Source organism: Phocoena sinus, chromosome 16 (assembly GCF_008692025.1).
Source record: "Phocoena sinus isolate mPhoSin1 chromosome 16, mPhoSin1.pri, whole genome shotgun sequence".
Taxonomy (NCBI): domain Eukaryota; kingdom Metazoa; phylum Chordata; class Mammalia; order Artiodactyla; family Phocoenidae; genus Phocoena; species Phocoena sinus.
This window is the reverse complement of record NC_045778.1, coordinates 21,438,975-21,466,520: the sequence shown is the minus strand read 5'-3', so window position 1 is coordinate 21,466,520 and position 27,546 is coordinate 21,438,975. Positions and strand designations below refer to the sequence as shown.

At 39.9% G+C, this 27,546-nt stretch overlaps 1 protein-coding gene across 1 annotated transcript; it reads right to left on the bottom strand.

The window, feature by feature from the left end:
* Positions 1 to 1,758: 1,758 nt before the first annotated feature.
* On the bottom strand, positions 1,759 to 25,834 carry DDX21 (DExD-box helicase 21). The gene is made up of 15 exons (XM_032608379.1): positions 25,655 to 25,834; positions 23,294 to 23,743; positions 22,048 to 22,123; positions 21,147 to 21,325; positions 19,312 to 19,429; positions 16,797 to 16,982; positions 14,707 to 14,852; positions 13,840 to 13,989; positions 13,297 to 13,458; positions 11,301 to 11,420; positions 10,104 to 10,177; positions 7,980 to 8,139; positions 7,054 to 7,188; positions 4,900 to 4,944; positions 1,759 to 4,331 (listed from the first exon to the last, which is right to left on the bottom strand). Exons 1-15 carry the CDS (start codon positions 25,739 to 25,741, stop codon positions 4,062 to 4,064), a joined length of 2,358 nt encoding a protein of 785 aa, XP_032464270.1. The 5' UTR covers positions 25,742 to 25,834; the 3' UTR covers positions 1,759 to 4,061.
* Between the last annotated feature and the right edge of the window lie 1,712 nt (positions 25,835 to 27,546).

Below are 27,546 nucleotides of genomic sequence, written 5' to 3'. Positions count from 1 at the left end.
GAGATGTCTCAGCAAAATTCAGAATGTGGCAGAACCTACAGAACAAATGGGGACTTCCCTGGCAGTCCAGTGGTTGGGACTCTGCCTTCCAATGCAGGGGGTGTGGGTTTGATCCCTGGTCAGGGACCTGGGATCCCACATGCCACTGTGCCAAAAAACCAAAAACATGGAACAGAGGCAATGTTGTAACAAGTTCAATGAAGACTTTAAAAAATGGTCCACATCAAAAAAAAAAAACCCAAAAAACTATATATGTACTTATATTTTTTAAAAATAAATTTATTTTTTATTTTTGGCTGCATTGGGTCTTCGTTGCTGCGCACGGGCTTTCTCCGGTTGCGGTGAGCAGGGGCTACTCTTCATTGCGGTGGCTCCTCTTGTTGCGGAGCACAGGCTCTAGGTGTGCAGGCTTCAGCAGTTGCGGCATGCGGGCTCAGTAGTTGTGGCTCGCAGGCTCTAGAGCACAGGCTCAGTAGTTGTGGCGGATGGGCTTAGTTGCTCTGCGACATGTGGGATCTTCCCGGACCAGGGATCAAACGCGTGTCCCCTGCATTGGGAGGCGGATTCTTAACCACTGCGCCACCAGGTAAGTCCCTTCACTTATCTTTTGACTCAGCTGTCCCACTCCTAGGAATCTACTCTGAAGATACCCCTCCAACAGTATGTAAATACATATATAACAAGGTTCCTCACTGCAGCAATGTTTGTAATTGAAAAATATTGGAAACAACCTATGTGCCCATACATAATAAGAAAATGGTTGAATAACTATAGTATACCCACACAGTGGAGTATGATGCAGTTGTAAAACAAAGAATGCTACGAACTGATGTGATTTCCAGCATATACTGTTAAGAAAAAAAAGCTCAAAGAAGCATCTATAGGATGGCACCCTTCATGTTAATATCGTTTTGATAATTGTACTATGGTTACGGAAAACATTAACACTGGTGGAAACAGTGTAGAGTATACACAAACTTTCTGTTCTATTTTTGCAACATTTATGTAAGTCTAAAATTATTTCAAAATAAAATCTTTTCAAGAAATGCAAGTGACCAATAAATGTAAGATGTTAATCCTCGCTCAATTAAAAGACACAAATGAAAACGATGTATTAGTTTGCACCTAGCAAAGTGACAAAAGGAAGCCAACACCTAATGTTAGTGCTGTGGGGAAACAGGTTCTCTCCTAGGCTTTAGGGTAGGAACATAAACTGGAACTGCTTTGGAGAGCAACTTGCATCAAAATTTAAAATACATTCACTTTGACCCTGCACTCCTACAAGTGACAATCAGACAAGTACACAAAGATTACACAAAGACATTCATTTTAGGGTTGTTTATAATAATGAAAGATAAAATAACATGTTCATACTGTGAGATACTATGAGATGGCACAGTCATCAAAAGTGGCACAGGGACTTCCCTGGTGGTCCAGTGGTTAAGCCTCTGCATTTCCACTGCAGGGGGCGCCGGTTGGATACCTGGTCTGATGCCTGGTCGGGGAACTTAAAAAAAAAAAAAAAGGCACAGATCTGTACTTACAGTAAAGGATGCACATACGGAGGGAAAAGCAATTCACAAAACTGAAGGAATGATTTCAATTTTGTAAACGAATTCCTGGAAGAGATGCTCCAAATATGTTGGATATGTGGTGACTTGCTTGTTTTTTCTATGTTTGGATTTTTATACCCATCACTTATTATGTTTAAAACAAAAATTTCAAGCTTCAATTTTAGGGAAAAAGTCACCAAAAACATAAATAGTAAATACTAACTTTATTGTGGCATAAAGCTGTATTTTTATACATTAACTCAATTTTACAGTAAAAACACTTTATGTATAACTGTAAAGAAACTGCTGCACAGATAGTTCCAACATAAAAATTGGTATTTTAAAAGTTCATTGAGTTGATACATAAATTGGAAAATATTTTCTCTGTAGAAAATAGTAAAAATGCTAACATTTCCCAGGCTAGCACAACAAGCCCATTTAAACCGTACAGTAGCTGAATTATACATTTATAAATATGGTTTGAATTCTGGGATCCAGGAGAAACTTTAGCTTCATTTACTAAAACAGCCATGTTGTCCTAAGTTGTGTAAAGTGAAATTCCCATTAATCTTCCCCCTTACTCTTGATTTATGCCTGATTATTTCTTCCTAAAGGACAGGTACACTGTTCTTTTAATCTACTTGATAAAGTAACCCATTCTTACCCAAACTTAAATGTTTTGGTTGTTATTTAAGTATGCTCAGCATCTCAGCAAAACCAGAATTTAATAAAACATGATCCACAAGGCACGAGTTGTTGGTCATCAAATACCTTCCTCCCCTTGACTCCCTCTGGCTTGATGGGAAACCACGAGAAGGTCAAGCGATAAAATTGTCAAGTGGATCAAGGAATAAAAGCCAAGTGAATTTGAGAACAGAGAAACATCCAGTCAGGATGCAAGGACAGAAATGAAGTCCAAATAGAAAAAGGATGCTGCCTCAAGAATCAAGGAGTTGAGTTGGCTATCTGAGCCCCTTACTGCAAAGGTGACTAAGAACCAGTTGGATATAAAGACCCTGCCAGAGAAACCAGTGCCTAGAAAGATTTCAGTTGTTCAAAATAATTAAATGAAAACAAGACAGGCCATGTATTTGAACTCCTCCTGTCATAGTTTATTTCCTGAGATTCCCAATACAGAATTTCTAGGAATTAAGGCAAGAGGACAATGTTACTCGTAAGCTCCTGCACAAGGTTTCCCAGAAAAATAATACTCGAGACCTCAGAGCAATATCGGGCCAGGGGCTACATTAAGTTCTTCAGTTCCCTCAAAGTAACAACTTAAAAATAACCATATAGAGTTTGTCTTAAAAGGAAGTCTCTAGGTAGCTGCAACCTATCAACAGAGTAGCAGCCATCTAATAAAAAGAAAGAGATCCTATACGTGGCTATAGGAACTAGGCCTTGAGAAACTAAACTGGATCATTCTACCTAAAATTCCCAGCTTGCCCGTTAGAAGTTAAACTCTAGAAACATTAATGACTCATTAAGTTTTCACCATTAAAAGAATGCTTTATCCCACACCTTCACTTGTTCTTTTCTTTGCTCTCAATACACGTTTCCTTCTTGCATGTGGAATATATTTTCAGTGGGGTTTTTTTGACTCTTCAGCCATGCAAATCTCTGCCCCCTATTCCTTTAGTTCCTCCTTAGTAAATAATGTTAATCTTCCAATAGGAAGTGGACTATGTTATCATCAAGCACCATTTATCCTGTCTCCTTACTTATGAAGAAAGTTACTGGGCCATGCTATACACTTGGAATTCCTTAAAGATACTTGCTTTCTAGTAAAATACTTCTATATGTACATATATATTTTTTAAAAATCTGTGAAGAATTCACTGAAGCATGAATCACCTTATATTGAGAAGCTAATAATGTATCAAAATGCACATAACAATGGCTAATCTATATACTATCGCCTATCAAATGTATCACCACCTCCAAATCTAGAGCATATGCTGGCATAAACTGTGTTACATCCCAGCTGAGATTGAATCTTGCTTCAAAACATTGCTCAGTGTTAATTCTCAGAAGATACATTATAGGACCATAGGAGTAAATGTTAGGCAAGTGGCTGAGGAATACCAATTACAGAACAAAGCCTTGAGTGCTCAAAGTGCCTCTCCAGAAACTGTTGCGTTCCCCATGGTATTTAGGAAGGACACTATTAAGAGACACCTCTAAGTATAAAGACAGGTCAACTTCACAAGTATCAGCAGATACATGCTTGCTTCTATCTTATAATCTATAGACACTGCATTAGAATATGTACTGAATTCACACACCTTTTCCAAAGGAATACCCGATACAGAAGTAGCAACAAAGTTATAAATGACAATGATCAGATGAAATAATTTAGATGAAGCCTGTCTCTCTTGAAGAGATGGGGACTGGGCAAGTGGTCAGGAAGGAAATACAATATGCTTTTAACTTTGTATGAAAAATAATGTTCAGTTTCCTGTTGCCGAACATAGTTCTGTTTTTGCCACATAAATCCTCTACCTCAAATTACTGTCCGAATGCTTTACTAAAATTCCGCTTCTGGCCTTTGTTTTGGAATCTGTTACTTTTGTTGCCACCTCCTGATCGCTGTCCTCTGAAGCTTCTATTTCTTTCCCGCTGTCCCCTGAGACCTCGATTGCCTTCCCGCTGTCCCCTGTAGTTTCTGTTTCCTTCCCGCTGTCCCCTGAAGCTTCGATATCCTTCCCGTGGTCCTTCTAGCTCTGGTTGCTCTGTGGCCACAGAAAGCTGCCAGCGCCGTGAATCATGCCATTTTTCCTGTTGAGAGATGGTTTCGTTTTTACCTGCTCTGATTTTTACTGAATTTGGTTTAAAAAGGCATGAGAAAGATAACATTTTTTCCCTTTTTCTAAAGAAAAACTTGATTGATAACCTAAGTGCTTAAAAGATCACTGGTCAAAAATAAAATAAGTTTCACTATGAGATATACCCTCATCATTTATTCAATTCAATTACTACAGGGTATCCACAGCTGTCAGGTAGTAAACATATAAATATACCACTTGCAAACACATTTCTCACAGCAGTACGGAATAAAGATATAGCAATGTCTATATAAACCCCGTGTAACATACACGGGGTTTGTGAAAAAAGCTGGATATTGTTCACAATGCTGTAGAAAGGAAAAAAGGAAAACAGGCAGGCTGAATAAGAAAAATATTAGTATAAAGAGGGTAGGAGAAAAAAAAATACTAAAATATAATTCTTAGTTATTTTTAGTAAAGGGGCTAGAGCTATTGTTTCCCTTTCTATTATTCTATATTTTAAATAATAAATATTTTACCATTTAGATATGTTAACTTCAAAATCTAAGAGAAAAGAATACCTGTACTTCTGTTACTGATGCAGTAGGGATATCAAAGCAAACACCCTAGAAATCAAAACAAATGCCAGTTAATCCACACTTGGACAAGAATTATAAAATGCACCTTAAATGATACTCCAAAAGACCAGGTATTATGTAAAAGAAACAACCCAAACAAACCAGGTATCCATTTTAGATAAACTTTAGACCAAGCCCCAACACATAATACCTCCCCAAAGCACAATAATAAAAAGCCAGGGATATTAAAAAAAAGGACTCAAAACTACTTGGAACCGACTAGAGATCATTCTTGGCTTTCACACTGTGCTAATCCTCACAGAGCTATTAGCTACATTTTATAGCTGAGGAAACAGAGGCTTGGAGAGGCTAAATCACTTGTCGAAGGCCCCGCAGCTGGTAAGAGCAGCTTTTAAAAATCTGGTCAGTATGGCTCTTAAATAAAACCTATGGTCTAAAAACATTAAAATACACTGCCTTCCATCAGAAAGACTGAACTAGTAAGGATGACCTAACTAAAAGCAGAAAAATAAATGATCTTGTATTGTTTTCTATGTTTATAATTCAGCCGCCTATGAAAAGAGTTTAAAAATTAAATACTTTACAGGACACTAGCTTTGATAACAAGCAGTGCCATCATCTCCAATGAAGTCCTCAATATCTGGTTGGGGAACTAAGATCCTGCAAGTTGCGGGGTGCAGACAAAAAATTTTTAAATCCTGTTTCTTGGCGTCCACAAAATAATCAAACTCCCCCCGCAACTGACACAGGCACTCCTCTCCCCTGGCTGTCTTTAATTACAACACTTTGAGGAACATCCCTTCCACCCAACAATTTACCCAATTATAACCACAGGTAGCATCAGGTACTAATGCCATTTGTGGGAATCTTCATTCACATATTTACTAAGTACTCAATACCAGGCACTCATTGCAGTACAGAGACGTCTAGAAAACAGTTTTGGCCCTTGACTCAGCCACCGTCTTCTTGAGGCTCTCAGTCAGTAAGCAAGCACAGCAAAGCAAAATTTACATGAATAAAGCTATGCCTTAAGAACTGTGAAGCACATGTACAGGTGCCCCCAACTCTGCCATTCGGCCAGGGGAAGCTCCAGAAAGACTTAAGACCAAGTTATAAAGGATACCATGGAGATAAGAAATACTATATAAACAGTGGATTGAGCATAAGGATGAAAGAAAGCAAGATGTACTTGGCATTGTTGGGAGTGGAGGGCATTGGTGGTGAGGAGACAGAGATGAAGTTGGTAAGGAGGACAGAAGCCAGCTCGTGAAGAAGCTCCGTGTGAAAGTTGGGACTTTATCCCATAGATTATGTGGAGTTGCTTAAGGAGGTGAAAAACATGGTCAGACAAGCAATGAGTTGAAGATAAACCTGATATGGTTCACAAGCCAGTAGTTCTCCAAGTATAGTCCATGCACCCCTGGAACCCTGAGATTTTTTTTGTGGGGGGGGGTCCACAAAGTCAATTTTTTTTTTTTTTTTTTTTTTTTTGCGGTACACGGGCCTCTTCTGTCCTTTTCACTCTCATTAAGGGTAGAGAGGAGTTTACCAGACACTACATTACACGTGATATTGCTCAGATGACTAACAGAAAATGATATTCTTACGCTTTATTAGAATTTCAGTCTTCATTTCTAATACTCTAAATATCAATAGATATAACCCACCTAAACAAAAGCTTTTTGCTATCCCCAACATTTGTTAAGAATGTAAAGAGGTCATAAGACCAAAATGTTTGAGAATTGCTGTGCTAGTCTACGCCATTAACTGAGAACAGGAGTCAGAAGAAAGAACACCAGGCTTGGAAGGCAAGATTTTAAATTTTGAATTCAATTTTGAGTAAGTTTGTATTAAGGTGCTTAATAAACCCAATCTGGGTGGAGCTGTCAGGGAAGCAGCTGGATCTTCAAGTCTGGCACTTCATGCAGATGGTTCAGGTTAGAGATACACAGAGGGTACGTGTCAATGACTAAGTGGCAACTGAGGGTCATGGATGACAATGCCCAGAGAAGACTATATACAGAGTGAAAGCGCGCAGCGTCCCCATAGAACAGGGAGAAGCTACTGTACAGTGTTTTATTGCCAGCATGAAGCTAACGAACCAAGGCAAAGTCACAGAAGAAGCCCCAGCCTTACCTGCTTTCCTTTGAGAAAGACCATTCCCTTCACTTTGGAATCAATATCCTCACCCAGTTGCTCTTTAAGTTCTTTCCAAGCATAACTAATATTTGGCATTTCTATTGAGCACTGCAAGATCATGGTCACAAAACCCTATGGAAGAAAGGGGAACAAAATTAAAGTCTCAGAAACAAACCTAAGTGATAAGCACTTGTCCTCATGTTTCTGAAATATTTATAGGAAAGCTGTTCCTAAAAGCATACCCCTCCCACCCCACCATTTTAGTACAAGTAAAACTGGGGAACTCTGAATAAGATTGGTGGACTGTGCTAGTGTTGGTATCCAGACTGTGACAGTACACTTTTGCAAAATGTCACCACTGGCGGAAACTGGCAAGTGTACAAGGAATCTCTCTGTATTAACTCTTAAAACTTTATGTGAACCTACAATTATCTCAAAGATTTCAACTTAAAAAAAAAAAAAAAGGAAAGCATCACCTTCTTAAGTTTCTAGGTATGCTGGCTAAATGTATCATATGCACTTATGTGTCCACATGCTTGGGTTTTTTAGGATGAAAAACTTGACATATAATTCACATACCATAAAATTTGCCATTTTAATGTATACAATTCAGGGGTTTTTAGTATATTCACAAGATTTGCGATCATCACCACTATCTCAAATTCCAGAACATGTCATTATCCCCCCCACCCCCCGCAACAAATACAAAAACCCACATTCCCGTTAGCAGTCACTGCCATTCCCTCCTCTGCGGAGACACTGCAACCACTAATCTACTTTCTGTCCCTACGGATTTGTGTTTTTACATATGTATCTCAACCTTCATGAAAAAGTTAAAACAACTGGAAGTTTCAATGGAACACTTTTGAATCCTGCTCAAACTCTAAATTGTGAAGTGTCAGGAATTTGACAGGGACCCTTACCACATCTGAGTTGATCAAGGAGCGCTGGCTGACTGACGTGGCACCTGAAATATGGGCCAGGGCTGCTGCCAGGGCTTCCACAGCTCCCTTCTCCTCGATCAGCCTCTCGGCTGACTGCTTGAAGTGAACAATCGCAGTGGGAGGCACAGAATCCAAAAGCCTGTGGTTTGAGAATGTATTTGTTAGGAGAAAGGACAAAAGTGGACTGATTTCATTTTCAAGACAACATCATCTCAAGATAAATCAATATCTTTGAAACCAAATCTTGCATATGTCTAACATCATTTTGATGCAGTGTATAATACTTATTAGCATTTCTTTTGATCATGAACCCTCCCTGTCTATTTTTTAAATAAGCATCTCACATATTTATAATAGTAATTGTGGAAAGCACTCTAAAAATGTTGCTCAGACTCTGGTTCTGAAGCAGAGGATGTAGCTCACCACCTGGAAACATTTGGAAAACAGTCGGAACCTTATTGGTCTCCATAATACCAATGTCACTCACCTCCCAGGAATACACTGCACAACCAGGGATGCTAAACAGCTAAATATCCTTGCAAATCAAAAAAATGGGCAGAACACCTAAACAGACACTTCTCCAAAGACATATGCATGGCCAATAGGCACATGAACAAATGCTCAACAATGCCAATTACTAGAGAAATGCAAATCAAAACTACAATGAGGTATCACCTCACAGTGGTCAGAAGGGCCATCATCGAAAAGTCTATATAAACAATAAATGCTGGAGAGGGTATGGAGAAAAGGGAACCCTCCTACACTGTTCGTGGGAATGTAAATTGGTACAGCCACTGTGGAAAACAGTACAAAGGTTCCTTAAAAAACTAAAAACAGAAGTACCATATGATAGTTCCCACTGCTGGGCATATATCTGGAGAAAACTCTAATTCAAAAAGATACACATGGGCTTCCCTGGTGGCGCAGTGGTTGAGAGTCCGCCTGCCGATGCAGGGGACACGGGTTCGTGCCCTGGTCCGGGAAGATCCCACATGCTGTGGAGTGGCTGGGCCCGTGAGCCATGGCCACTGAGCCTGCGCGTCGGAGCCTGTGCTCCGCAACGGGAGAGGCCACAGCTGTGAGAGGCCCGCGTACCGCAAAAAAAAAAAAAAGATACACGCACCCTAACGTTCATAGCAGCACTACTGACAATAGCCAAGAATGGAAGCAACCTAAGTGTCCAGCAACAGATGACTAGATAAAGATGTGGTACATACATAAAAAGGAATTTTACTCAGCCATAAGAAAGAATGAAATATTGCCATTTGCAGCAACATGGACAGACCCAGAGATTATCATACAAATGAAGTAAGCAACACAAAAACAAATATCATATACCACTTATATGTGGAATCTAAAAAGTAATGCAAATGAACCTATTTACAAAACAGAAATAGACGCACAGACATAGAAAACAAACATGGTTACCAAAGGTGAAGGCTGGGGGTGGGGAGCGAGGGGTAGAAGGAATAAATTAGGAGTATGGAATTAACAGATACATACTACTATATATAAAATAAATAAACAACAAAGATTTGCTATATGGCACGGGGAACTATGTTCAATGTCTTGTAATAACCTGTAATGGAAAAGAGATCTGCAAAATTATACACACACACAAACACACACACAAAACTGAATCACTTTGCTATATACCTGAAACTAATACAATATTGTAAATCATTATAGTTCAATAAAAAATAAATATTCTTCAACTTGTAGGACAATTGCACAAAATAAAGAATTTTCTTGCCCCCATGCCAGCAGCACCTCCAACGACACTCTTAATCTAATCCTCACCATCTAGACATTTACCATAACTTTTTCCTACACGATATATAAGGTACAGTTACTTAAAATGCCCAAGACAAACCAAACTACTAGTAGTGGCTTCCTCTGGTGAACAGGATTGGGTAGGGATGAGTAGAAACAAGAGTTTTTGTTTTCTAAGCACAGCCTGTTTTTTTAACAAGCAGGTTATCAATTTTTAAAACAATGAATAAATAAAATAAATTTTAAAAGGCTAAATCTCATTACTACACAAAAACATGTAATAAATAGAGCAAGCACTAAAACAGACCACAGCAGTGGTAGGGAACATACCTGATGGCATCTTTGCTAGAAGCTTTTATTATCTCTGTTGCAGAAGGAACACCTATTCTCTTAAATTTAATTCCCTATAAGAAAATGAACGATAACTTAATGTACAATGAGGCCATCAACTGTTTCCATTGAGATTAGTATTCCCCCAATTTTTTACTATTTACCAAACATATTTGTTACATACTTAAAAGTTGCAAAGATAGTATAGAGTTCTTGTCTACCTGCACCTATTACTTTGTTATTACTTTGGTACAATTGTCACAGCTAAGAAACCAACATTGCTACATTACTATTAACTGAACCCCAGAGTTCATTCGAATTTCACTAGTTTTTCTACTAATATCCTTTTCCTATTGATATTCGACCCAGGACACCACATTACATTTAGTCAACATGTCTTCTTAGTCTTCTCTAATCTGTGGTAATTTGTCTTTCCTTGGTTTTCAAGACCTTGATAGTTTTAAGGTGTGCTCGTCAGGTATTCTGTAGAATGTCCCTCAATTTGTGAACATCAGTTTTTTACATCTTTAGACTGCGGTTATGGATTTGGGGGGAAGGTGACTGGTTTCGTTGCATCATATCAGGGGCACCTGCTTATCACTGATGTTGACCATGATCACCTGGCCAGGTAGTGTTCACCTGCCTTCTGCCCTGGAAAGTCCTCCCCCCCGACCCTACTCCGCTCTTTGTAAGCAAGTCACTAAGTACCGTCTACTGACGGTGAAGCGGGGAGATTAAACTCCACTTCCCAGAGGAGGAAGTACCAGCATAAGAATTTCCTTACAAAATTCTTCTGTAAAAAAAATCAGTGTCTTCTTTCCCATTTAAAAATTTATCCTTTTAACATATTCTCATCTTTTTGGTTTTCAAGCAATTCCTATAACCCTCTAAATCTACACTTAAGTATTTCTGGTGCATTCACAGTGTATCTGAAAACTGAAAACCACCTCTCAAACATAAAAAAGACCTCTTGTCTTTATAAATATGAAGACAAAACCACTGTTTTCAAATGCAAAGTATTTAAAATGGGCTGTATATCATAGGACAACATATAAAACACATATCTAACAACAATCTTTCAGTCATGGCCATGTGCTAGAAATAAAAATTTCAAGTTAATAAAAACTGAATAAAGAGACCAAAGACTGACTTTAAAACTCAACGTTTGCTGAGTGAAGGCTTAGAAAATAGTTTTACCGCTTTTTGCTCCACTTGGGCTAACTGATATTCTTCCTTATGCTGATAAAAGCAGACGCAAATCCCAGTCCTTCCAGCTCTACCTGTTCGTCCAGAACGATGAATGTAGGACTCCACATCCTATTGAAGTAAAATACGTCAGTGACAGTGAACAACAAAGAGAGACATAGACCTGAGTAGCCTAGGCAGAGGCAAGTGTGGTGGTTATAGACCGGGGTTGGGGGAGGCTCCCAAGCACTTTAATTTAAAGAACTGTAGGGACTTCCCTGGTGGTGCAGTGTTTAAGAATCCGCCTGCCAATGCAGGGGACAGGGGTTCGAGCCCTGGTCCGGGAACATCCCACATGCCACGGAGCAACTAAGCCCGTGTGCCACAACTACTAAGCCTGCGCTCTAGAGCCCACGAGCCACAACTACTGAGCCCACATGCCACAACTACTGAAGCCCATGCACCTAGAGCCTGTGCTCCACAACATGAGAAGCCACCGCAATGAGCAGCCTGCACACCACAAGGAAGAGTAGCCCCCGCTCGCCGCAACTACAGAAAAGCCTGTGCGCAGCAACGAAGACCCAACGCAGCCAAAAATAAAATTAATTAATTAATTTATTAAAGAACTATAAAAACATTTTAAAAACCTCTAGAAGAATGGTCCCTATCCTGTGGGTAAATCTGCAAAAAGCATTATCTAAATAGTACTGTCCAACAGAACCATACATGTAATTTTAATAGGCAACTTTCTAGTAATCACACTAAAAAGTTAAAAAAAGTTAACTTTATTATTATTTAATCCAATATATCCAAAAGTTTATCGTTTCAGTATGCTATCTCTACAAAACAAGTTATCAATGAAATATTACACGTTCTTTTTCCACAAGTCTTCAAAATCCACTGTGCATAATAGAAAGTTTGAAATTTTTAAAACTCCACTGTATATTTTATACTTACAGCACACACGTCAATTCAGACGAGCAGGCTTTCAAGCGCTGAAGAGCCCCATGTGGCTGTGGCCACCATACTGGACAGCACAGGTACACAGGCTATTTAAACAAGTCGATGGCACACACGTACGGGACTTTCTTTACAAGAAACAGTGGCTTTGCAGTAATGTTTTTCCATCACTGTGAACATTAATCCTGAGGGATTTGCCAAATTTGGGGGTAACAGGATCTTCATGCTTGAAGTGATGGGAACAAGTTCCTTCAGACTAACTTATATGTAAGTGAAGCATTGTCCACACCATATAAACTATGCTTCAGGGCTCTCTTTAGGCAGTTCGTATCATATACAAACCCCAGCAGTTTTAACTACAGAGGCTGTTAACTACAGGCCTTTTCTCCCTTCTGTCCTCTAGCTCACAAGTTTATCTACCCTACCACCACCCCATCTAAGTCTTATCTATCTTCAAAGTCCAGTTCAAAATTGTACTACCCCCACCCATGCAGCCTTTCAGGACTCCCTCTGACCAGAAACTATCTTGCCAACCTCTGGCCACTCACCGCACTTCCCCTCAACTGTCAGTTCTGAGGAGGTTCATTCTATTTATTTATTTTATTTTATTTATTTATTTATTCATTCATTTATTTTATTTTTGGCTGCGTTGGGTCTCTGTTGCTGCACAGGCTTTTCTCTAGTTGTGGCGAGCGGGGGCTACTCTTCACTGTGGTGTGCAGGCTTATTTTTTTTTTTTTTTTTTTTTTTCAGTACGCGGGCCTCTCACTGTTGTGGCCTCTCCCGTTGCGGAGCACAGGCTCCGGACGCGCAGGCTCAGCGGCCATGGCTCACAGGCCCAGCCGCTCCGCGGCATGTGGGATCTTCCCGGACCGGGGCACGAACCCGTGTCCCCTGCATCGGCAGGCGGACTCTCAACCACTGCGCCACCAGGGAAGCCCCCAAGAGAAAGCTATTACTAATCATGAGAAAGGAAGAGATACAACTTCCAATTTGTTTTAGCACCCAAAAGAAACAACAAAGTAAAATCTAAGTGTAAAACACTTACCTTTGGTGGAGAACTCTGTACAACCAGATCAACCTCGGGGATGTCTAACCCACGTGCAGCGACATTGGTTGCAACCAAAACTCCAAAATCACCATTTCTAAAACCCTTCAGGGTGATTTCCCTTTGCTTCTGTGGAATGTCTCCGTGTAATGACTGGGCATCCTGCCAAAGAAATAAGCTCATTTAAGAATACCAGATCCTACAATACAGGTACTTTTAAAATCACCAATTAGGCCTATAAAGACATTCATATTTTGGTGACACTTCTGCTGAAAATAATACAAAGGGAAAAACGTGCCTTACATGGACAAGCCTCAAATTTCCGACCCTTGGTCATGAAATCAACTGTATCCAACTATACTTACAAGATAAAGAACACCAAACATGAGTGATCAAACCTACTTTGTCAGGGTAACGTTGGGTTTGAGCTAACCTTTCTTCATCTGTGAGATGAGATGGGCAGATCAGATGAGCGCTAAGATGTATACTCTATTAATTGAAAGATGCTTTCTCCCTAAAAGGGAAGAGAGGGGATGGACCAACCTGCCTTATGGACACATTCTGTGACAACTCCTGGGCTTCTTTCTTGGTTTCACAGAAGATGATAGTGCGCCCTTGATAACCACTGTACACTCGGATCACGTCCCCAATAACTGCTGCCCTTTGAGTCCAGTGGCACTTGATAGCCAGATGCTTAGGAAAGAAGGAAAAAAAGATTATTTAGTAAAGCCCAGCTGGAATCTAAAATCACCTGCTCAACCCTAATGATACTAGAGACAATTGTTTAAGCCTGACTAGAGCAAACTTCTGCCACCACTGTTTAGAGGAAAAAACTAAACCACTAAAGAAGAGAGCCCTTCCCCTTTCTCCAAAGAGCATCTGGCTTCTTTATCCATTTTCTGACCTAATACAGGTAATGTAGGAAAAGAAATACCATTCCCTAGATTGCTACAGGAAACCAAATAACTGACAGGAGAAAAGCCTCTGTGTTTTGTCCTTTCATCCACTTAAAAATGCAGTCAGTAGTCAGTTTCCGTACAGGTCTATTCCTTGGATGCAACGAATTCATCTAGGTACCAGACCCTAAGATAAAAACAGCTTCAACATAAACACTAGGATTCTCTACTGCCCTCTAGTGTATAAACTCTAGGTGTAATGTCACTCTGCTTACTAATTCAGACAGATTTAGGTTCCAAAAGATTCTGCAATCAGGCCACCAGATGATGAAACTTAGAAAACACAGATACCATATACAATTCAAATAGAAATATAACTTCACATGGCTTTTGACATGGATTTAGTATTTATTTGGAAAAGAAGTTTGCTTTTGCCAGTCTTAATACTATCCAACAGGTAAAAAAAATTATATACAATTTATTACTAATGCCAGCAACTGAATGAATCATTTACCTCTACAGTTATTGCCGTTTTCTGGGTCTTTTTACCAATCAGGTCCACTTGTTCATATGTAGATTTCATGTATTTCTTAGCAACATTGTAAACCCAATGAGGGCAAGTTGCAGAAAAAAGCAATGTTTGGGGATTGTCTTCTGAATCTTTGCGGGGAAAAAAAAAGTCAGTATGAATAAGTCAAACAAGCCTACACAGTATTTCACCTCACCCAATTCTTCCAGGGTCCATCAGCATTCTACAGAAAACACCGGAGGCCAAGCGAGGCATCGAGGACACAAAAATGGAAGACACGGGCTTCCCTGGTGGCACAGTGGTTAAGAATCCGCCTGCCAATGTAGGGGACATGGGTCAGATCCCTGGTCCGGGAAGATCCCACATGCCGCGGAGCAACCAAGCCCATGCACCACAACTACTGAGCCTGTGCTCTAGAGCCCACGAGCCACAACTACTGAGCCCACATGTCACAGCTACTGAAGCCCGTGTGCCTAGAGCCCGTGCTCTACAAGAGAAGCCACTGCAACGAGAAGCCGCAAACCACAATGAAGAGTAGGCTCCGCTCGCCATAACTTGAGAAAGCCCACACACAGCAACGAAGACCAAACACAGCCAAAAATAATTAATTAAAAAAAAAAAAAGCAAAACAGGGAAGTACCCAATGGACAAAGAAATGCTGCCTAAATAATTTATGTAAAGGATCCTTGAAATACTCAGAGTACTTTCAAGTTGTTCTGCTTTCTAACCATTGGCCTATATGAACCACGAGGGAAATCTGTCCATTATAATGAGACCTACTAAGTGAAAAACAATTAATCAAGCCCAGTAACCAACCAACTTAAATCACTAAATAAATAATCTATAATAAACACCGGAACAGATTTTCTATTCATCTATACTCCCTAGCATTTCCAGAACAGATTTTATACTCATCTATACTCCCTAGCATTTCCTCAACACTTTAACGTTAGAATTCTAGTCTATTCATCCTTTGAGGTCAGGTACTAAAAATAGCTCCCCAACCCCAATTTTTTTTTAGTTTGTTCTTAGAATACCATTGCATTTTCATATATTTCAAATGGCAGCGTAACTGACAGAACCCTTCTGGAGAGTAAGCTGACAAAGTATATTGAAGAACATGAACTATTTATACCTTTCAATTCAGTAATTTCAATTCTGGAAATCTATCTTTAAGAACTGATGTCAAATACTATTTTTTTTTGTTTTTTTATAAATTTATTTTTTATTTCTATTTTTGGCTGCGTTGGGTCTTCGTTGCTGTGTGCGGGCTTCCTCTGGTTGCAGCGAGCAGGGGCTACTCTTCGTTGTGGTGTGCGGGCTTCTCATTGCAGTGGCTTCTCTTGTGGAGCACGGGCTCTAGGTGCGCAGGCTTCAGTAGTTGTGGCACATGGGCACAGTAGTTGTGGCACGTGAGCTCTAGAGCGCAGGATCAGTAGTTGTGACACACGGGTTTAGCTGCTCCACAGCATATGGGCTCTTCCTGAGCCAGGGCTCGAACCCGTGTCCCCTGCAGTGGCAGGTGGATTCTTAACCACTGCACCACCAGGGAAGCCCCCAAATACTGATGTTTGAAGAAACCTGTCTACATAAAAATGTCTGCAAGCAGATTTATATTATGTAAAACTTAAAATATATAGATGGATTAAATCATGGCACAAACAGTTCAGAGTTTTTTATGTACAGTAAGATTACAGTTAACACACACATACACATAATACCGCAAATCGGGAAGAAATAAACCAAAAGCAAAGTATACCAAGCTGGTTTCTTTTCTTTTCCCTATTGTAATTATGTGCAATTGATGGGGAAAAAAAATTTTTTTTGGCTGTGCTGAGCAGCATATGGGATCTTAGTTCCCCGACCAGGGATCGAACCCATGTCCCCTGCATTGGAAGCACAGTCTTAACCACTGGACCAGCAGGGGAGTCCCGGAAATTTTTTTTTAATTTAAGTTTTCCTGAATAAAATAAGCCACCTGCCAACTTTCCTAAGGCTTCATTTAACCTTCAGGAGATAGTTAATCACCACCCTTCCTCCAATCCCTTATACCAGTTCTTGAATGTGGAGTTTACCTTTCTTGTATGCCACACATAAAATCTCTTCCACTTGATCAGCAAAGCCCATGTCCAACATCTGGTCAACTTCATCCAGGACAACATGCTTAAGTTTGGTGAGCTCTAGCTTGCCATTCTGCAGGTGGTCTTTGATACGACCTGGTGTCCCAACCAGGATATCAATCCCATTCCGCATGCGTTCAACTATAAGAACACCAATGATAAAATATTATGGATTTTTAATTCCTTTTATTAATCTGGGATACCAAATTAGATATATTTTTATTCTAAAATATTTATTAACTACATACAAGGTAATATGTTAACTACTGAAGATAAAGACGCTCGAGGCACTCCTTGACCTACTGGGGAAACATGTAAGAAGTGACAGTCCAGTGTATTACATGACAAAACAGAAAAATGCACCAATGGGGGATGGTAGCACCAGGAAAGAAATGATTTCCTTTGCTGGAGGAAGGTATCAAGATTTCACAAAGTGAAAATAAGAATCTTAAAAGAAATGAGAGCTTTCTATAAGGTAAGCAGGTATAGGGAGAATGACAAGATAGAAGGGCAAATATTCCAAGCAGGTACAGAGATGTTCAGAAAAATGGAGTTCAATATAACTAGGATGAGATGGTAATGATGCAACTTTCTATTGGGTTGCTACTGCAGTAAAGACGCCTACTGCTAGGGAGGATTCCTGAACTGAATGTCAATATTATGACATAGTGTGAGTGTGTTTCGTGTTTGGTAATTGCAATCACTGTTGCTTTTGTTGTGGTCACATTTACAATGCTTGGTATCAGTTTATTTATCTCTTGTAAAAATAAAATACAGTGTGTGTGTGTGTGTGTGTGTGTGTGTCTGTGTGAGAGAGAGAGAGTTGTGAGCAAAAAAAAAAGTTTGTTTGTATAAGGATTACAATTTAAGTATAAATTAGAACAATTTAAATCAGGGGACCTAATTACTGCTCCTTACCATAAAAAGAAATGAAATCGGTTAAAAGTTAAAAAGAAATTATTGTTTCCAGACCTATGTAGTATATGGAGCAGAAAGAACAAATGGAATAGTAACTTTACATACTATCATAAAACCTAAGAATAAAAAGGAAATAGCCTGTTCACCACATACTGGATTTAACAAGAAAAGGCAAGAATAAAGCAAGTAATACTTTGACGCACCATGAGCTACATTTTTAAATAATATACACATTTTTATAATAAAAGTTTTTTATAAAAAAAAAAAAGAGATCTACTGCTAGGCACTCTACTTACCCAGTTTCATCCTCACAACACCACTGCAGGGTGAGTTTAGCAACCCTACTTTATACATAAACAAACTAAAGTGCAAAAAAATCAAGCAACTTGAACTGAAAAATCAGTTACTCTGTGAGCAGAGTTTAGATTCACACCCAGGCCGTCCTGATGCCAAAGCCTATGTTAGTTCCACCAAAGCTGAAAAGAGACAATCACAAGCCTTCTGTGACAATATTAAGACTTCTATTTTTATCTTTTCATATATTTTTAAATTTTTATTTTATATTGGAGTATAGTTGATTTACAATGTTGTTTTAGTATCAGGTATACAGCAAAGTGATTCAGTTACACATATACATATATCTATTCTTTTTCAGATTCTTTTCCCATGTAGGTTATTATAGAGTATTGAGTAGAGTTCCCTGTGCTATACAGTAGGTCCTTGTTGATTATCTATTTTATATATAGTAGTGTGGACATGTTAATCCCAATCTCCTGATTTATTCACCCCCCTACCTTTCCCCTTTGGAAACCATAAGTTTGTTTTCTATGTCTGGGAGTATGTTTCTGTTTTGTAAATAAGTTCATTTGTATCATTTTTTAAGATTCCATATATAAGTGATATCATGTGATATTTGTCTTTGTCTGTCTTACTTCACTTAGTATGATAATCTCTAGTTGCATCCATGTTGCTGCAAACGGCATTCTTTCTTTTTTATGGCTGAGTAATATTCCACTGTATACATCCACATCTTCTTTACCCATTTATCAGTCCAATGCTAAGACTTCTAAAATGCTTAAATCCCTTCCCAAACTACATATCTAATCTGCAAAATAAAGCTTCAAGGTCTTGAACTGGGAAGTAATGGAATACTACAGCAGGGGCTACAAGATTTGGCCCTCAGAACCAGAAAAAAGAAAGCCTGTCTACAGTAAAAAGAAGCAGAGACCCAAGGTCCCTGACAGGTAAAAATAACCTTGAATTCTGACTTTCTAGTTCCTAGACTCTGTCCTCTTGGGCTCAGTAAAGTACCACTGCAGCCTTTAGATAAACACAGATAAATAATACAAAAGTCCTAAGAACAACATACAGGATTTGATACATCATCATGCAGGACCATGTGCTTGACCATCTTTACACAATAATGACAAAAGAAAACCACCATAAATGACTAGATCAGGTAGGTAAAGCCAGACGTCAAGGTCAGAAGAAATCCAATCAGGGCACCCAACAGGAGATGGCATTTTCCTTCCCTCACATTGGATTTACTTACTTTGTCCTCCGTAGGGAGTTCCACCATAAAAACAAGCCACTGCCAGTTTTTTTGTGATGTCACTGAAATCTCTGCTTACTTGACCTGCCAACTCCCTTGTGGGTGTAAGAACCAGTACCTGAAAAGGAAAAACTAATAATGGAATCCAAAGTATTATGCAGTATTTGTTTAACAAATCTGGAATGCACCAGGAGGTTCAACTTATCCTAATAATTATTTTCAAAACATCTATTATGTGCGTTGCAATACACTGTGGTGTGGGAGAATAGTAAATATAATATGGTTTCTGACAAATCTACCCACTAGAAAAGCTTGTGATCTTACCAATCAAAAGAGAAACAGGTACTCAAATTTATGGTGCTCTAGGATGGTTGCACACAGCAAGCTGGAGGAATTGGGATAAGTTTCATGGAGCTACTAGTACTTAAGGAACAGCATTCCAGGAAAAGAACAACTTGAGCAAGGAGTAATACTGCTGATGATAATATCAGCTAATATTTGAGCTTTTATTATGTGTCAGGAGCTACTAAATGCTTAATATGCATTATCTTTATTTCTCACAATGAAGTTACCTACAACTGCACTGTACAATTGTATTATAGTATCTACAATAACATACAACAGATCTCTAAAACCAAAAGGCAAGCCTGGATTTAAATTCAGGTAGCCAGGCTACAAAACCTAGAGTCTGAACCTCTGCACTGCACTGAATCTGAAGTAGAATGGAAGTCAGAAGAGTAAGGCAGGGCCAACGTGGTGAGGGGCTCTGAATCCTACAGCAGTTAACAGGACACACGACACAACCACTACAGGTCCTCAAATAGGCTAACAGCATGAAACAAATATGATTTAAGAACAACTTTGTAGGGGCTTCCCTGGTGGCACAGAGGTTAAGAATCCGCCTGCCAATGCAGGGGACACGGGCTCGAATCCTGGTCCGGGAAGATCCCACATGCCGCGGAGGAACTAAGCCCGTGCGCCACAACAACCAAGCCTGCGTTCTAGAGCCCGTGAGCCACAACTACCGAAGCCTGCGTGTCTAGAGCCCGTGCTCCGCAACAAGAGAAGCCACCGCAATGAGAAGCCCGCGCACCTCAACGAAGACCCAATGCAGCCAAAAAATAAAAAATAAATAAAAATAAATAATAAAAAAAAGAACTTAGTATATCCATCCAACAGATATTTACTGAACATCCACTATGTGCCAGGCACTATTCCAGGTGCTAGAATAATTCGTTTGTTTACTGCTGTTGTAACTGTAGATAAATACAACAGTAAACAAATCAATTAATTAGGAGGGAGCATGGACACTGGAAAGCCAATAAATGAGATGAGACCAGAAAGTTAGGTGAAAGAACCCAAAGCCAAGGTGACAACACAGGCATTTCAGTGAGGTTAAGGTTTGTCAAATGCCAGCTTCTCCAGAAATGAGCTCAATAAGCACCATCCTGATCACAGGGCCTGGCCTCTTCACCTCTGATACCCCTCCTATTCAGGCATCTCTATTAAAAATGTTTTTTCCATTTTAGGCAAAACCTGACCAAACCTGTGAGCCCCAGGGACATCTAAAAGTCTGAAAGAAATATGCGAGCTTTAATAATACAGGCGATCACAACCACGGGGGCAGATTACAATATTTAAATATACAAGGTTTGTAGTCAACAGTCTTAAAAGAATTACCCTGGTTTACCTTCAGATAAAGATCTCCAATAAATACCAGAAAAAGGCCTTAAGGAGAACCCAATAAAAAACAATAGGGTATGTAAATGATGCTCAAGCAATGTCTCTTCCTGTGCAGACTTGGAACCCCTAAGGACTGCATTAAAGATACTCACCTGAGGGGCACGGCCTCTCTTCCGGTCTTGCAGTTCTCCCTGAAGTTTCTCAACCAAAGGTATAGCAAAGGAGAATGTCTTCCCAGTTCCTGTCCGTGCCTGTGCAATCAAGTCCTTCCCACTATAGACGTGGTGAAACGTCTTTGCTTGTATAGGAAACAGGAAGGTCACCCCACGGGCTGTGAACAAATGAACCATGTTATCTGACACTGCAATTTTTAAAAGTCCCAGCCATACTGGAGAATGAAAGCATAGCCACGCTTCTGGTCCTGCAGAATTATGGAATTCTACATTCTGGTCACGTCTACAAAGTCAAGTTCAAATATATTCTGGCAAGAATCTGCTTGAATAAAAGATATCAATAAACTTTAAAGCACCAAATTATAGTAAATACTTATCTTAAGAGATTAAGCCCCTTGTCACAAAATCTCATCCAAAGGCCAGTATAAGCCTGAAAATCAGGTGTTTTGCTGTCTGACTGCCACACCTGATTCAGAAAACACCTAAGTTGGGCATCTGTGACTTCCTACCTGGTTCACAGGCACTATGCTAAGATGAGTTCTGAGTCAGGCTGGTATCATTAACCTAGAGATGCCTCAAGAAGTGGAAGAAGGTAAAAAAGAAAATACCAACATGGTATCCATTGTTTACTTTCACCAGCACGATCAGTCATTACACTTCTGAATATACATATTGTATTGAATAAATTTTAATCACTCGTTTAAGAGGTAGCAAAGGCCATCACTAGTTTAGTCCTATACCAAATATACAGATCTACTTCATTATATGGTCGCCTATATCATCCTCCAATAAGAACATGTGCCGGTTCATCTCAACAAAAACAGTGGAGTGCTTCCAAATAATATGTTCTAACATTATTCAGTATTTCCAAGAACATTACCTTTGAGAAGTTTAATAGTTTCTTCAGATATGGGAAAATTAGAGAAAGCGCCTTCTTTTTGCTCCACAGTTATTTCCTGTCAAGTAAAGGACCACAGAAAGAAATCAATAACTTTACCCCTACAAGCTAAATACAGAAAGCCTTCTGAGAAAAACTATTCTAAAACATCTCTTCTAAATCAACCAAAAAGACACAAAAACTTTGGTAGGTAAATCAAGATCTGAAATGGAAATAGATCATAGTAATAGGTAAAACCCTAACAAAAGAAAAGTTTGTAGCAAATATATACAGCACATATATACCATGTGTAGCTAGTGAAAGCAGATTCAGTCTCGACTAAGAACTTTTCCACAATCATTCCAAATGAACAATACACTGTTGAACAGGTTATTAACCCCTTCCCATAGCAACATCTTTCATATATACATCCATAGAAAATAAGGAACAAACATTTATGACAAAATGATCACATTGGCACTATTTGATTATAAACAATCTGAATGCCCAACAAAAGAATAATTAAGTGAATTTCTAAACATTTATATGATGTATTATGTAACCATTTAAAATATTTAATATTTAAAAGTGGGAAAAATGCCTATATAAAAATATAGGCAAGATAGGAAAAGGCAAACTACAATATTGCATATAGTACAATCATAATCAGATTTTTAAAAAGCTGTATATATTTTTTATAATCAGGAAAAATTTTTAAATGCTGATCATGACCTACAGCAAAGAGAAAATTATTAGATTTAGGATTTTTCTTTGATAACTGAGTTTCTGAAAGATAGCAGTATTAGCTTCCAAAGGGACATTTAAGTATCTTATTCAACTCAAGTTAGTTTATGGCCTATACAAATAGACTTATGCAATCAAGCAAACACCTTTTCAGTGGTTCCACTTAATCATGATTTATTAGGTGAAACCCCTCAGAAGGAAACTGGAGCATATTTGCATAACCAGATCCCTCCTGTTGATTTCTGACTTGCAAATAAGCAGACCACGTGTGGAGAGAAGACTTTCTCAAAACTTAAACAGATCTGCTCAGTTGCAAAGGAGGCATTCTAACACTGCAGTTTTTAAGATGAAGTCTCACCCTGCAGCTCAAGGGACCTCCCTCATCAATGAAGTGCTGACACATCAAATTTCCTCCCATTATTAAATAATTCGTTTAATAATTACGTACTTATTTACCTGAAACAACATCGAAAGATACATTCTACATATTAAAATGCCACTTTACCTGCTCTAACTCACTGTTACTTTCTTCACTGGCAGCTTCCTTGGAGTCGGAGTCAGGTCCAGAATGAGGGAATCCATTCTTCAGGTTGGGGCTTTTCTCTCCAATTTCTCCATTCACTTCTTTTTCTTTCTTCATCTTCTTGGACTTAGGCGCACCCAAGTCATTCTCAGAAGGCTCCTCATTTTTTATTAGCTTTTTGGTTTTAGGAGAAACAACTGTCTTTTCACGGGGCTCCTTTGATTTTTTCGCACTTTTCGTCTTAGGAGAAATAATGTCATCTTGAGATGGCTCCTCTTTCTTTTTTGCCTTTTTGGATTTAGGAGAACTCATGTCAGCCTCAAAAGGCCCTGCTTTCTTTTTAACCTTTTTAGCTTTGGGAGAAATCGTTTCGTCCTTTTCTTCTGCTGCCTCTTCAGTCTTATTAGATTTTGGCTTCTCTTTTTTACCTTTCTAAAAAATTAATAAAGACAATACAAACAATGAACAAAACATTGATACATTTGTATAATATATCGATTCTGCATTAATTCAAGATCACATAATTATGAAGAATACAATTTGAGGGCATTTTTCAACATGTGTACTTTCATCTTGAAATAAGGCAAAAATCAAACGGTATGTTTTTTTAATACCATTTCTTGGCTATATGGAAAGAAAAATATATCAATAACTTCATTAGCTTGGAAAAAAACACGCTTCTTGGTAACTATTCAATTCATGGTGGTCGAACAAGTTGTAAAGTCAATTTTTCATATGGGACTTGGAGTGGCTCATGGGATGCTCCAACATATTGTAAACTACACACACTATAGGAAGTGATCAAGAACAATTTAACTTAATTCTGGTAGAGTAATAAGACCGTGTATACCCACAGACGGATGGTGTTAAGCAGATTTCTTTCTCTGCTAGAATTCCTCTACAAGTAAGACAGGAATTCATATCTGCCTTGCTAATCTCACAAACGCACATAAATTTACATAAAGACATGTTATGAACCAAAAAGTTATAAAAACCCACAGTCTATCACCCCATGTGTAAAAAAGGTGTACCTAATTTACAGGGAAAAACAAAGAGCACAAGTTACAAGAAAACGGAATGGGTGAAACCTCAAAACCAAACCAGATTACAGCTCCTACTTGAAATGTCTGACCCTCTCCAATTTTTCATATTTCTGAAAACTTAATATTACTGAAAACGTGTTTTACCCTCTGTTAAGACCTCTGTGGCAGAGCCTCAGGCCAATTCCTGAAGTATGGAGACTGTTACATTGAGCTACTATTACTGTCTGCCTCCATGAAACTTCAGGCCTGGCCTCTGCTCTTAAATCATGGATGAACGATAATCTCTCCCATATGACCCATCCTTCAGACATCTGAAAACCAATCTGGTCCACCCCATCCCAAGACTTCAATTCTTTCATCACTTGGTTCCACCAATCAGTGGATTTCCAATCCCGGTGGTCTTCTTTGGAATACAATGGAGTTTGTTGGTCATGTCCCTTCTAATTTCAGCATCTCACAACAGGACACGCTGACTAATGCAAGGCAGGTAAAACCAAGACCACTTCCTCCCCACCTGTGGGGACAAGTCTGAGCTACCTCGGCTTCCTACAACAGCAAACTATTCCTTGCCAGAAACAGCAAGGAAAGAAAATTCTAAGTCACGTACAACACAAGTTCTGGGACAATCTTTGTTCTCACTGACCTTATCTCAGAACAGACTCAGTCACAAGTTAAATCGCTATCTAAGGAAGTAACAGCAAGGAGGCAGACAGCTATCGAGGTAACTTAAGACTTCCGCACACTGGCGGCCTATATAAAAAATATGGTGCGCAGTTATCACCACAACATGTCTACATTTCCACGGGAAATATGGCCAATAAACCTTAAGAACAATTGAACTACTTTATCGTCTAAGGGTCGCTTCCCAGAAAACTGTACTCCCACTACTAGGGTAAAAAAAATGTCACCGCGGACGCCGCCCACGTGTGCGGATGGCTTTACGGTCTCGCCAGTTTAGTCGAAAGCCGGTAGGTCTGAGTCTGGGCCAAAACGTGGGGCCTAACCATGACCGTCCTACTCTGTGCACCGGGTGCGGGACGCCCAGACTCAGGGACCACGTGGGACACCCGGCCCGCTCTCCAGGTCCGATCCGCCCGGACCTCTGGGCAGCGCGCCCACCGCCCGCGGAGAGCATCGACCACCCCCGGACGCCCCTTGGCCGAAACTCACGCGGGTCTCGGGACGAGCCGGGTTCGCGCGGCGCGCCACGCGCCCCCAGCCCGGGCCCCTCCTCTTAGCGGCCGCCCCCCACCCCCTCCGCGTCCTGTCTTGCCCCAAGTCTCTCGGCCCCCGGCGATACCTTCTCATTTCGCTTTCGCGGCATCTCCACTTTCGCCATGGCCGTGTCCGACTCCAAATCCGCTTCACTAAGAAGTTTCCCCGGCATCACTCAGGACAAACAGAACAGGCCGACCGCTTTCGTCTACCTCGTGGAAAGGAAGAAAATGCCCAGCTTCCTCTTTAGCCCACCCAGCTTTTCGTCACTTCCGGTAGCAAAGTGTATCCTGCGGAAGCGGAAAGTGCCGAGAGGCTGGGGCGCACGTGGTAGTTCCAGAGCAGCTGCCACTCTAGGTGGCTGGACTCACTGAATTAGCCGAGTAAGGCGCCTGGACTACAAGGCACCTACAGAAGGGTAGGAAACCTAGAGGCTGGCTTTATTCTCGTTCACACCCTGCCCAGATTCTCGCTAGCCCCGGCCTGATAAATGAAGCTTTGTAGTTGCTTTTGAATAGAGCCCCTTCAGTGCTTTATATTAGATTGCTCTCTTTTGTAAGGTCCTTTCACGCGCAGACTCGCTAGATACGTATTCTTGATCATCTTGTGGAGACGTCGACACTTGAAAGGAGACACCCAGGCTCACAAACCTGGATAAGAACTAGAGGTCGGGCGGGTCTGGTCATTCGTTTATGCGTGCACTCAACACACATCTCCTGAGCATTCACCGTGTCAGGTGTGAGAAACAAGGTTAGGATTCAGCACAGAAGCCTGTCTTCAATAAGCTTTATGGGCTTGTGGGAGACTGATGAGTGTCATTTGTTTTGAAGGCACGGAGAGGCACCTAAGCCGGCCTTGGGACCTGTAGAAAGGATCCCCAAACCACGTAGACCTCTGTTAGAAAATACAGGGGCTCTTAGTCTTGAAGAATTTGGACATGTACTAATTCAAGCGGTTGAGGGAAAGTGGTTCGTTGAATGATGTGTGACAATATTGCTAAACTTTCTGTGAAGAACAAGTGAGGCAAAGAATTGGGAGCCAGTGCATTATAAAATCGTTTTTTAAAATGGGTTGAAATCTTGCCTAGCTTTGAAAACCTGCACCATTTCCTCTGTGATTTTGGACACATGACAAATGTGTGTATTTCTTAACCTGAACCTGAGTTTCTCATGCATAATGGGGATAAGAAAACCTATTTCATCAGTTGACAAAATTAAGTAAGATAATGAATGAAAAAGGTTTAGCATTGCCTGGCACTCAGAGCACAATAAATAAGAGCTATTAAAACTCATAGGGGGAACAATACTCAATACTTTGTCATAACCTATAAGAGAAAATAATCTGAAAAAAAAATACATAGAGATGTATAACTGAATCACTAACCTAAACTAACACAACACTGTAAATCAACTATACTTCAATAAAAAAATAAAATAAAACCATGGGAAAAAAAAACCTCATAGGTACGTCAAGGCTTTTAGAAAGACAATTCAAAATGTAATCATTTTATGACAAAGGAAAATGCTGGAAGTTCTATTTCTGTATTTCATAAGATTAGTTTTTGCTGCACATTTTTTTTTTTTTTTTTTTTTTTGGGTACGCGGGCCTCTCACTGTTGTGGCCTCTCCTGTTAAGGAGCACAGGCTCCGGACGCGCAGGCTCAGTGGCCGTGGCTCACATGCCGCTCCACAGCATGTGGTATCCTCCCGTACCGGGGCACGAACCCGTGTCCCCTGCATAGGCAGACCGACTCTCAACCACTGCGCCACCAGGGAAGCCCCGGGGACATTTTTATTACCAACAGATGTTCAGCAACAGAGTAAGCCCAAAATGCTACTTTTTTGTCAAGGCTTATAAAGTATATAAATTCCTTTGTAACATACCTGCACATAGGCACAAGGCTAAAATTCCAAGAGGAAACATGCGAAAGGCCCTTTCTGGCTCAAAGGTGGCCAAATTACTGTATTTAATCTAATC

Bases quoted from the DNA above. Each gene is read 5' to 3' on its own strand.
- DDX21 (XM_032608379.1), bottom strand. From the start codon at position 25,741: ATGCCGGGGAAACTTCTTAGTGAAGCGGATTTGGAGTCGGACACGGCC. The intron at 19,430-21,146 runs GTGAGTATCTTT...TTTCCTTTTCAG, and splicing joins AGAGAGGCCGTGCCCCTCAG to GTACTGGTTCTTACACCCAC. The intron at 4,332-4,899 runs GTATTCTTTTCT...ATCTCTCAACAG, and splicing joins CATCAGTAACAGAAGTACAG to GAAAAATGGCATGATTCACG.